This window comes from Schistocerca americana, chromosome 2 (assembly GCF_021461395.2).
Source record: "Schistocerca americana isolate TAMUIC-IGC-003095 chromosome 2, iqSchAmer2.1, whole genome shotgun sequence".
NCBI classification, from domain to species: domain Eukaryota; kingdom Metazoa; phylum Arthropoda; class Insecta; order Orthoptera; family Acrididae; genus Schistocerca; species Schistocerca americana.
In genome coordinates, this window is record NC_060120.1 from 177,774,580 (window position 1) to 177,787,838 (window position 13,259).

The 13,259-nt window shown below is 42.9% G+C and overlaps 1 protein-coding gene across 1 annotated transcript in view; it reads right to left on the bottom strand.

Annotated features, from left to right (window-relative positions):
- Positions 1-13,259, bottom strand: part of LOC124596237 — a 214,157-nt gene that overhangs the window by 129,256 nt on the left and 71,642 nt on the right. Inside the window, exon 2 of the mRNA XM_047135301.1 lies at positions 10,110-10,239. Coding sequence (XP_046991257.1) covers positions 10,110-10,239 — 130 coding nt within the window. The remainder of the gene's footprint in view (positions 1-10,109; positions 10,240-13,259) is intronic.

The following is a 13,259-nucleotide window of genomic DNA, read 5'->3' on the forward strand; positions in this document are numbered from 1 at the left end:
TTTACTATTGTATTCGTTGCTTACTATGATAATAGAGGTTAATTTTGTAAAAAATTGAAATTATTTGTTTTTTCTTATTGTTGAGACTCAACACTTTTTAGCATATCTGGACAATGCAATACGAGTGTGGAAAGTCCAGTCTGATGCAGATATTCCGAAAGATACACTATTTGATGCTGTGTAATCTACGCAGACGATGTCACACTTTTGGCCGAAAAAGAAGATGATGCATAATAATAATGTATTTGTTGGACAGAATATGTAAAGAATATAACCTTAAGATCTCAATAGGAAAAGCAAAGAAAAGGTCAAACTCTGTTGTTGATAATGAAATATTAGAACAAGTTAAAAATATTTTAACTGTCTGAAATGTGAGATGACATCTGAATACGAGTATGGTAGAGAAACAGAAAAGAAAGTAGCAAAATTTTTTAATTCATGTGGAACAGTAAATATACCCCTGAAAAAGAAAATATAGAAACAGGCATGATTGAAATTTTATAACATAATGGCTGTTCCCGCTTTATTGTATGTGAGTTATGGATTACATACAACTTAGAGAGTATGATACAGGTAACATTAGTGAGATTTCTCCGAGCATAAATATGATGTAGTAGAGTAGACATAACTATGAATGATGAAATTGGAAACAATATGGGCATTTATAAATTAGGAAATAAAATACGTGAAAGAACGGAATGGAATGAAACATTAACAGGATGAGTAGGTAATGATTATTCTCTCAGAATCATAAGACACAAACCTAAAGGAACAAGAAGTCAAGGAAGACCGATGAAAAGAGAGATATTGCAAACAGGCGAACGCCTAACGCCTCGAGTGGCCTTTTGAGTTGCTAAGTTTCTTTCCTCTTAACCGCAATTGTGTGGGTTTTTAGGTGAACTATTTCAGTAAGATAATGAATGACTGTTGATTCTTTCTTGTTGTTTCATCCCCCTCGACCGGCACGGGTGGTGTGCGTACTTTCAATCGCACAAACATCCCGCCCTTCAGTCACATGGTTTTAAAATACATAAATTACAGTTAAAAACATCAAGTATTTACATGTGGTTTTGGAACTTTTGAAATGATTAACATTGATGGTATTAAAATATAATTATCGAGTTTTCTGTTCTTGAATTAAAAAAAGATGCATCAAATAAAATATAAAAATAAATTATTAGAAAAGAAATACAAACTTTTATGGATATGTTCGAAGTGTTTCAACAATGACGTTTACACACAGGATTATGACATTCAGTCGTGTGCAGAACTTAAGGACTAAAGTAACTTTCGCGTTATGCTTCACTGGCAACTAACATAGTTTCATACAACTCGGACCATACACAGGAAGAACTGCGACATTGCAGTACAGAAGGTAACTTAAAGAAATACGCAATGAGAGGAAAAGAAAAGAGACTTCATCAGGTTGCCCTCCATGGCGTGGGTGCACGCAACGACTGTGGTTATATTGGGTTAGATAGAGCAGCAATCAGTCGTAGAATTAAGTTGCTTTAATATGACATTTATAGTCACAATACAGATCAGATTTCGACCTGTGTCAGGTCATTATCAATGCAGTGCGGAATTGTAGCAATTGTTCGTGCTCAAGTGAATGCTTACACAGTTCAACCATTAATGGTTGAACCAACCAATGGTTGAACCAACCAATAATGGTTGAACTGTGTAAGAATTCACTTGAGCACGAACAACTGCTACAATTCCGCACTGCATTGATAATGACCTGACACAGGTCGAAATCTGATCTGTATTGTGACTATAAATGTCATATTAAAGCAACTTAATTCTACGACTGATTGCTGCTCTATCTAACCCAAGAAAAGAGACTTTTATTCAAAGGCAATAATTACACCGAAGGTACCGCGTTTCACTTTGCTTCCGCGTACGTTAAAAAACGGCGGGACATGGTTCCCACGCAATGTCATGACTCCCCACACCACAACACCTGGACCACGAAAATGATCGTCTCCGATAATGTTGGTCATTCCCTCATATGGCGAGAGGTGGAAGCACAATAAAACTGTCGAACATGATCGTTTTATAGGTCCACGTCTTACAGTGTGGGGAGTCATAATGTTGCATGGCCGTACTGATCTTCGAATCTGTGAGCACGTTACACTCACAGCTCAACGTTATTTTCACACTTTACTCCTTCTCCATATGCGTCTCTGAGGCCTGCGTTCTGCTCCGATTTCATTTCTATGGATGACAATGCGCAATCGCATCGAACAGTGCAAGTGAAGGAACTCTTGGAACGAGAAGACATCCTGTGGATGAACTGGCCTCCCCACTCCTCCGACGTAAGACCCATTGAGTACTGGTGGGATTCGTTAGGAAGACTTATTGCAAACGTCCACATGCACCAACGTCCGTCCACCATCAACAACCACATCTACGTGACTACTCTGCTATTCACAATAAAGTGCCTGGCAGAGGGTTCAATGAACCACCTTCAAGCTGTCTCTCTACCGTTCCACTCTCCAACGGCCCGCGGGAAAAACGAGCACTTAAATTTTTCTGTGCGAGCCCTGATTTCTCTTATTTTATCGTGATGATCATTTCTCCCTATGTAGGTTGGTGCCAACAGAATGTTTTCGCAATCAGAGGAGAAAACTGGTGGCTGAAATTTCATGAGAAGATCCCGTCCAAGTTGTCAACGGCGCTGGTGAAGGAATGGAAACTCTGTCACAAGAAAATCTTACCAACCTTGTGGCCAGCATAGGAGCACATTGCAGAGCATGCATTTCCTTGCGTGGGTGATCATACACCTTATTAAGCACCTGGTCCTGCCTTTTGCAATTTCCAGAGGACCACCAAGATAGCGATGACTTCAGCGTAATTATTGTCTTTGAATAGAAGTGTCATTTCTTGTCATCTCTTTACGTATTTCTTACAGTTACCTTCTATACTATACAACAGAATTTTTTTCTGTGTATGATCCGAGTTTTATCGAGCTATTTGGCTGTGACACATCATGAGAAAATTACTTTCATCCTTAAGTTTTGCACTCCAGTGTAGATAGGAGAAGTAAAAAATGTACCATAGATCCAACAAGTTAAAAAAGACCCCATGAAATCCCAGTCAGAGGCAGTGGAAGTAGTAGACAAGCATCTGTTCAGTCAAAAGGTGAAGTTCTAAAAAGACCCAGAACCAAGTGCATTGAAGAAAGAAAAATAGCACACGTACAGAGAATAAGTGCATTGTGGATGATCAGGTATACGAATCTAAAAGGACTGTGTGATTCAGCAGCGTTAGAACACAAATAAAATAGTAGTAAAAGTAAAAAGGATCGAGTAGAAAGGTAAATGATCTTAAAAGAAGCACTGCACATTCAGTGCAATCGGAAGGAATTGCATTGGCATAATTAGGAGAAGGAGGGTTAAGCTTGTGGTGTGTGGGGTAAACAAAAGGTTCAGATGGGTTGTAATGTAGACACTAGAATGGGGTAAGTGCTGGGTGGGTGGTATGAATAAGGAATGGAGCAGTGGACACGGATGTGGACTTGACCATGGTTCGAAGAGGAAAAAAGTACGGAAAAAATGTAGAGGGAGCGAGCTGAAAGATTTTCCCGCAATCACTGTTAGATATTTTTATTCACATAACCAGTTTCGACATTTTATTATCTCGTACAATATTTGATTGTATGGCTACAAGCAGATATTCTAAGTGATATGGTATCAGTAGAAGGGGAAGAAACTTTAATTTGCGACAGATCCATTAGCACTATCTGACACGCTGAATCAACCTGTACATTTCGTGTGAGAGTATAAATATACGAAACCTCGAAGCCGCTCGTGTAAATTAAAATACTGAAACAGTGCTTACAGTAAGATCCACACTGCCAGCATGAAATATTATGGTTTATGATCCATGCCCTCCACGAAACGCAATTATATTTAGAGCACACTCTATAAAAATTATTTTGACCATGGAGTAGAGACAATCTCTGGTAATACAACTTTAAACGAAATTTGTAAAAGTTGTAATAATAGTATCGAACTCTCTAAAAAATGGATACACAACGTCTTCCTCTACGGAAGGGGAAACATACGAAGGTAGGCAGAGATGTACATTTGATCCTTACCTGCAAGCAAATGGAAAATTTTGAAAAATGGAACTCTTTTAGACGGTGACACTAGACCAGATGTACTTTTGTATGTAGATAGTCTTGAATAATAAAATCTTGGAGCAAGTAACACATTTGAAATATCTAGAATGCGACATCACTTGCGATTATAACCATCACGCGGACCAAAAATTACATAAATTTACTTCAATAAATGGATCCACCGCAAAAAGTGTGCAGAATAAGTCCATCAAAGAAACCCAGCTGCAGTTTTATAAAAAATAGCAGTACCAACTCTTACTTATAGAAGTAAAGCAAGTAAAGAAAGCAGAACACAAGCTGAAGAAATGAGATATCTAAGAAGGGTGGAAGAATGTAACAACGGAAGATCAAAACAGAAATGAGGATATAAGGAAAGATTTATGAATATATAACCTAAAAGGAACGATAAAGAAAAAAATGAGAAAATGGAAGGAACATGCAGACCGCAGAGGTGGAGAAAGATTCCCGGTAAAGGCTTTCAATTATAAATGCAATGGAAGAAGAAATGTAGGAAGACCATACCAGAGATGGAGTGCTGTAAAAGGCAGTTTTCCTAATACATGAAATGTAGAAGAAGGAGCCGGCCGCGGTGATCTAGCGGTTCTAGGCGCTCAGTCCGGAGCCGCGCGACTGCTACGGTCGCAGGTTCGAATCATGCCTCGGACATGGATGTGTGTGATGTCCTTAGGTTAGTTAGGTTTAAGTAGTTCTAAGTTCTAGGGGACTGATGACCGTAGATGTTAAGTCCTATAGTGCTCAGAGCCATTTGAACCATTTTTTAGAAGAAGGAGATTTGTGAACTTACTTATCTCATCGAGATATTTAATATTTTTCGAGATACTTAATATTTTATTAAAAAATTGTTACGTAATTGTTAGCCACGATGAAAGGTGGAAAGCATATGGGGTACTGTGCGCCTTTAAGTTTTCGCGGCGCATTGAATAATCCACAAAATTTCGGGTGTGCATTCACTGCAGCCCTAGTTCTTTAGCTGATATTTCAGCAGCGTATTTTTCAACTGTCTTCCGAGCGAGCCAACAGACAATGGTAGAAACAGATATGCTCGAAATGTCAGGTGAAGAAATAGAGTTTCAGTGAACGCTCGTCCGAAATCTAATGAATTGTACGAGTATTGCATCATAGGAAGTTCATTCACGATCTTCCTGATCTGCATCTGCATCTACATCTACACAGATACTCCGCCAGCCCACTTACGGTGCATGGCGGAGGGTATCCTATTTTACAGAATTCACAGGAATTCCGCGAAAATTCAGATTTTACAAAATTGTTAAAGATGTTGTGGCCACTTGTTGGAAAGGTGCCAGGAGGCTTCTGTCTCCAGTTCTTCGTCCGTCGTTTGATGATTTTTCTGACACTTCGCTAGCAGGAGTGGCTGGCGTTGTCGAAGCTTCAGCCTCCAGCAACGACGAGCATGTGTGCTCTCATGCTCCTTTGCAGTCCAACATCGGGACAAAGTAATATCCGAAAGCCCCAGAAATATGGATATTACACGATTCGACAAATGGGGCAGATGCAGACCCACAATGACCCCTTTTGAAACTGTCAGCTGTTGGTGACGCTGCAACACACAAGTACTCGGCATCTCCTTCACGGTGATGACTCAAAATCTGCCGCTGTTCTCCCCCCTTATATACCCTACCATTCCTGGTAACAACACTAAACACGAACAACACTATTCACGTCGGTGGTCGTTCTACCTGTCACAGAGAATTGCAGCTCCAATCACTTACATATCCGCCGATGATTTGTACGTGTACGAAGATACATTGACATCCGACCTTGTCTCTTGGATGCTTCATTTTTCTTGTCAGGAAGTGTATTTATTCCCCTTGATTGCGAAATAGCTGCATAACACAGCACTGTGAAATCTCTCGGCGGACTATTGCTGCACCAGGTTTCACCGCCACGTTACGTCCAGCCCCCGTGTTGCCACACTGTATGACCAGGTCTGATAGTGGTCAAAAAATTTCCCGACAACCAGGACATAGCATGTTTTTCTGGATGGAGTGACAGCTACAGACACATGATAGTGTAATAGGAGCGTCGCTGCTGATGTTATACATCAGTCTCTGGGTTGTCGCAGATTATTCAGTTATCTATGAAGAAATACCATCTGGTGAAAATTGCAGTAGTGTCCAGTTAGATCTCGACAAAATAGTAGCCTGGTGCAACGTAAGTAAATTAAACACTTCAACTATCTAGGAAATGACGTTTGTTAAGGTTATAGACAAGAAGTGAAATGAAAATAAAAAGTATGTGGAACAACAAATAAAGCCCGTATACGATAAAAAGAAAGTCAGAAACAGACTGAAATATTAAACTGTTGTCTGTATAATATAGGTTTTTTTTTCTTTATTGGATTACAATTCCCCCGAGCGGCCGTTAATATGATGCTATACAGGTCTACAGGAAAGTTAAAAAAACATAATAAGAATATAAACAAACAAGAAAAACAGGCAATAAAACGCTGACATTGTAAAAAGCTGTAAAATGGCGGAAAGTTGTGGAGTTTAAAATATAAAAACGATGCGGATGAAGATACACAAGAAGGAAACAGGCACAATTAAAAAACACCGTGACAGTCTGGTTTCTTTTCACACGAGATAAGAAACACAACTAGCGACAGTATGGTGGCTGTTTGCAAAACTGACAGGGGACGCACAACACTGAACACTCACTTAAAACAGCACTATACAGGTGACACGGCAGCAGATGGGGGGGGGGGGGATTCAGACCTAAGAGGAGGAAAAGGGAGGGAGGAGAGAAAAGAAAAAAAAGGGGGAGCCGATCGAGGGTGGGGACATATAAAAGGGGGGTTGGGCGGACGTGAGAAGGAGTGGGAAAGGCAGTGGAGGGGAGAGAAAAAAGGACTCGTGGGCGAGAAGGGAGGCAGAGAGAGGGTAGACGGGAAAAAACAGGATGGAAGAGGGGGAGGGGGGAAGAGGGAGCCCCAGGGAAAGGACAGAGGAAGGGAGGGGACAATATTGTATGTAAGTGCGTCATAGATCACAAGCAGACAATAAGGGAGATAGCACGAACTAAATTTGTCAAAATGGATAGATTATTTCGTAGATTCGACAAAATTGTGGATGACGATACTGGGGACGACTTTATGTATTTATTCGAGTCAGAAGCCTGGGTACTGCCGGAAAAAATAGTACACCTGCAAAGATGACGTCGTTTTTGATCCGCTGATGGCCTATGCCACCTCGGGGGTAGCAGATGTACTGACAGTGGTTTCAAGGTCGTTCGCCAACAGATAGCACAGCGTCGTAGCTACCAGAGCACTATCTGTGTCCACACTTTAATAGGGAATGCTCACAGCCAGAAGGCTCAGTGTGTTGAAGACGTGTGAAGCAAGCAGGAAAACATCCCACAGAGACGCACTCGTACTTCCTACAGCCAACTGAGCGAATGTGAAAGGGGTCAAATTGCCAGCTTCCGATGGGCGAGATAGTCCTTGCCACACAAACTGGACGAGCAGCGTCTGGTGTGCAACAATGCTGGTATCAGTGGTCACATGATCATTCTCACACCCGTAGACGAGGTTCTGGACATCCACGCAGCACAGACGCTGACCAGGATCGTCGTATTGTATGGGCAGCAGTGGCAGATGGTACAGCTATCACAGCTCAAATAAGAGGGCTTGTGAAGCCAGACGTGTCAACACCGACTACTGCGAACTCGTTATTTCCAGTGTGACTGCAGGCGCTCACATCTCTAGTCCGTCTCCCACCGACGCCACTGCGCCGACTAGGATGGCTCTATTGGTGCAGCCAGAGAATCTCTTGGAAGATGGAATGACGCGACGTGGCCGTCAGCGATGAAAGCTGATTCTGCCTGCTCGAAGATGATGGTCGTTTGCACATACGACGTAGACCTGGTAAGGACCGTCTCTTAGAGTGCATTCATACAAAACACATTGGTCCCATCTCAGGTCATATCGTCTGGGTTGCGATAAGTTACAGCTCTTGTCGACCTTTGCTGTTTCTAGAGCGGGTGCTAACCAGCGCTCGGTACGTGCACATCGTTATTACACCTGATCTTTTGTCGTTCTTGCAGCAGGAAGGTGATGTGTTGTTCCAACAGGATAATACTGACCCACACACTTCCCTGCAACTAAATCTGCTCCGCAAGACGTGCGGCAACTTCCCTGGCAAGCACGATCTCCGGACTTTTCTCCAATCGAACATGTTTGGGATATGATGGGACGAGAAGTGGCTCGTGCGACTCGTCTGCCAACGACTCATACAGAACTACGTGAACAGATAGAGAGAGCGTGACATAACGTATCCTAGGACAGTATTTGCCATCTGTAAGATCGATTGGATGCTAGATGAAGCGCCAACATTGCCGCCCGTGGAGGCTACACCACGTACTACACTACTGGCCATTAAAATTGCTACACCACGAAGATGACGTGCTACAGACGCGAAATTTAACCGACAGGAAGAAGATGCTGTGATATGCAAATGATTAGCTTTTCAGAGCATTCACACAAGGTTGGCACCGGTGGCGACACCTACAACGTCCTGACATGAGGAAAGTTTCCAACCTATTTCTCATACACAAACAGCAGTTGACCGGCGTTGCCTGGTGAAACGTTGTTGTGTTGCCTCGTGTAAGGAGGAGAAATGCGTACCATCACGTTTCCGACTTTGATAAATGTCGGATTGTAGCCTATCGCGAATTCGGTTTATCGTATCGCGACGTTGCTGCTCGCGTTGGTCTAGATCTAACGACTGCTAGCAGAATATGGAATCGGTGGGTTCAGGAGGGTATTACGGAACGCCGTACTGGATCTCAACGGCCTCGTATCACTAGCAGTCGAGATGACAGGCATCTTATCCGCATGGCTGTAACGGATCGTGCAGCCACGTCCCGATCCCTGAGTCAACAGATGGGGGCGTTTGCAAGACAACAACCATCTGCACGAACAGTTCGATGACGTTTACAGCAGCATGTACCATCAGCTCGGAGACCATAGCTGTGGTTACCCTTGACGCTGCATCACAGACAGGAGCGCCTGCGATGGTGTACTCAACGACGAACCTGGGTGCACGAATGGCATAACGTCATTTTTTAGGATGAATCCAAGTTGGGGGACATGGTTAAATGCAGCAGTTTTGAAAACTTTAGATCGGTGATTGAGGAACTAAACAAGGATGACGGCACTTCAGTTGAAATTCTTCAGAACTTACTCAGAAACAGTACACTAAAAATGAATTGTCTTACGTATCTGCAAATTTGATTTTTTTTGTTTTAATCGATCGAAGAATTAGAAACATCAACCAGCTTATTAACTTAGACAGTCAATGAAGTGCATGACATTCAGAAAAAAATTAATTCACATAAACACCTAAAAGCGAAAGCTATTAAACAGAAATTTAAAAATGTGCTCGAAAAGAATGATGGATTTCATATTATGTGTAAAATTGCCAAGGTTTTGAAAGGAGAAGTAGATGTTGGTGAACCTGAAAATGTGTGTGCCAGTAACTTCCCTTAATGAAATGTGCAAGACTATAATCATGTGATGCTGAAAAGTTCTTATTCCGCCAGTGTGCATTGTTTCAAGACAACTGACATCGGTATGTGAGGAAAACTTGAAGAAAATTTTCTTAGTTCACTGCAACAGTGAGTTTTTCAAGCCAACACTGCGTCAGCATGACATGTGAGTGATTTTTTAACGTAAGTATTTACAATTTTGTAATAGTGAAAAAAAATTATTTTCCTATTTTTAATCAATTTTTTATATTTTTCTTATACAAAAAAAAAATAAAATATTTTAAAGTTTTTAGCACATAAAAATTTATTCACTGATCGTGAGGCTCCAGGGGACCAAAATGGTGATGGTGGGGTGTATTTTGTCCCGGATGAGGGCTCACCTCGCAGCATTTCATGAAGTTTTGCGTGAACGTGGTGGAGATGATAGTGTGGATAATGTCCTTGTGGGTGGACTCACCTTGTAGATCATGAGGTTCTGAGTGACCACGGTGGAGATGGTGGTGGCCACGTAGTATAGGAACATGAGCGGCTCCACTGTCACGTAACGGGACGCCCACTTCACAGCGCCCACCACCACCGGCTGCATCCTACGCAACAACGACAAGAACAACAACATCAGCACAAGATACCATTACACGAAACATTACGCTTCTTGTTCAATCATCTATCTCGACATCCATGTTTTAGTTTTTATTCTTGGTAAGATATTGGTACAAGGTAAAGCACTACAGAATATTTACTGATCTGTTTGGTTTTTGCAAATATTCTACGTCCATTTATGAGACTGACAAGAGTAAATCAACACTTTACATTGTGTAGGAATTGTTTGTCTGTTGTTGGGACAAATGAACGTGCTGAAAGCTTAGGTTGGGGTTGTTTGGGGAAGGAGACCAGACAGCGAGGTCATCGGTCTCATCGGATTGGGGAAGGGCGGGGAAGGAAGTCGGCCGTGCCCTTTGAAAGGAACCATCCCGGCATTTGCCTGGAGCGATTTAGGGAAATCACGGAAAACCTAAATCAGGATGGCCGGACGCGGGATTGAACCGTCGTTCTCCCGAGTGCGAGTCCAGTATCTAACCACTGCGCCACCTTGCTCGGTAAAAGCTTAGGTATTAAATACATTACGTAAATTAGATTTCAGAGATGTGCCGCTAGTATCGTGACAGGAAGGTACAGCATATATCAAGGTGTAACACAGATGCTTAAAGGAGAATCTTTGGAAGAAAGACGGCGTTGTTCTTGGGAAATCATATTGGGAAAATTTAAAGTACTTGTATTCAACGAAGACTGTATGACGAATATGCTGCCATTATCGTAAACAAGGTGATTCCGTGATGATGATACTATCGTAAACGTAGTAATTCCGTGGTGATGATACAAACTCTCAGGGATTATGGAGAAGGGTAAATGTATCAGTTTGGTCTGGAAACGACCGAATCGAAAGTTTTAAGTGGAAATCTACCCTCGTTTCGCATTAGCCTTGCGCAAGGCTCGAACTAAGGGCTCCAGCTTCTGAATCATGATCATGAACTCCCGCTGAATACTCCCCAATACCCTCAGATAATTTCCCGTGTTGATGGGCTAGAAACAGTGCGCGTAGCTTGATGCCAGAGAGACCGATAATCCTAACTCCACGAAGCAGTAATAATCACTTCAGTTCATCTGTACAAGTTTCACAAGCTGCTACATTTACAACAGTCATTCAAAAAGGTGTCTCACAGTGTCACTACAGACATGGCATCGTCGCATAAAGTTCTGTTATAGTCCTTCTACACTGTTCAGTCACATTAATGTGATCCCCTGTCAAAAGCCTCAATACTCAGGTTTTGCAGCGCTGAATGTTGCGAGAAGTGAAGGAAGAAAGTCATTGAGGTTCTGGAAGGTAACGACAGGGATATGCAGCCCTGCCGAATTCAGTACGTGATGTTACCTTTCTTGGCTGAGGATGCATGGTGTGTACAGCCTGATCGAGACCGTCCCACAGGTTTGCAGTTGGGTTTAAATCGGGAGATTATGGGGGCCATTGGAGTACAGTACACTCATCCTGATTCTCTTTGAACCATACACTGTGGGTTACGTGACATGCCGCATTGCCCAGCTGGTAGATGACATTGTTCAGAGGAGAAAAAAACTGTACGTAAGGGTGGATATGGTCCCCAAGGATAGACGCGTACTTGTGTTGATCCACTGTGTCTTCCTAAATGACGAGACCACCCAGGGAATGCCACAGAAACATTATCCAGCCCATAGCGCTCCCTCCTCCGGGCTGGACGATTGTTGCATGATGTTTGCTTTCGGACGTTTCACGCATATCTGCCAATGGCCATCTGTCCGATGGAGTATAAAATTGATTCATCTGAAAAGGCCACCTGTCGCCACTCAGTCGACGTTCAGTATGGTATTGACAAGCAAATTCCAGCCTTTGTCTCCGATGAACAGCGTACATGAACTTGGTGTCTGCTGCAAAGGCCCATACGCTGCAACGTTTGCTGAATGGCCGCTGAGGAGACACAGTTGGTAGCCCGTTGTTTCGTCTGGGCGGCCAATTGCTCAACAGTTGCACATCTGGTCGCTCGTACACATCTTCGCAGCCGTCATTCACCCCTGTAATCTATGGCCCGTGGTGCATCACAGCTGCATTGGCTACAATTTTGGATAGTGCAGTTTTGCAATCCACGGTATACTTTAACCACAGTGAACTTTCCAGTTTCAGAAATTCTTCCACAACCGTCCGAAAGAAAATGATCGTGTCCTTTTGGAAGTCAGAAAATCGCTCCGTTCGGCCCTCTTGAACTGGGCCACAACCAGTCGGGCGCGGCACTTAGAGGCCACTGCCGTTGCGTTGTCATCCTGGAGAGAAGTCTGTCAGCATGTAATTGGCTGACATCTTCTTGACAGCCCTCTCTGCTATCTCGTTCCGACTGACTTGCCGGCGCTTGACTTGAGCCATAACAGTTACTGCATACAGTGCACAGCAAAATGACGTTACCCAAAACCGAGGTAGCTCTGGTGCATCATATGTGTACAGGCGAATAGTCGTGGAACTGTTGAGCAAGTGACAGCCCAAATGAACCAAAGGGCTGCCAACAATGTCTCCTCCATGACAGTTCGCCGAATATTACTGTGTATGGGCCTCTGCAGCAGGTGCCTCGCTCATGCACCTACGCTGACTGCTATTCATCAGCGATGAAAGCTGGAATTTGCATGACAGTGCCACAACTGGACGTCCACTGAGTGGCCACAGGTGACCTTTTTAAATGAATCATGTTTTATGCTCCATGAAACAGAGAGCCATTGGTTTGTACGGCGCTGCAACAATCGTCGGAAGAGTTCAGGCCAGAGAAGGGAGCGTTATGGTCTGGAGAATGTTTTAGTGGCATTCCCTGAATTATCTCGTAATTCTGTAAGGCACAGTGGATCAACTCATATACAGGGTGTCACAAAAAGGTACGGCCAAACTTTCAGGAAACATTCCTCACACACAAAGAAAGAAAATATGTTATGTGGACATGTTTCCAGAAACGCTTACTTTCCATGTTGGAGCTCATTTTATTACTTCTCTTCAAATCACATTAATCATGGAATGGAAACACACAGCAACAGAACG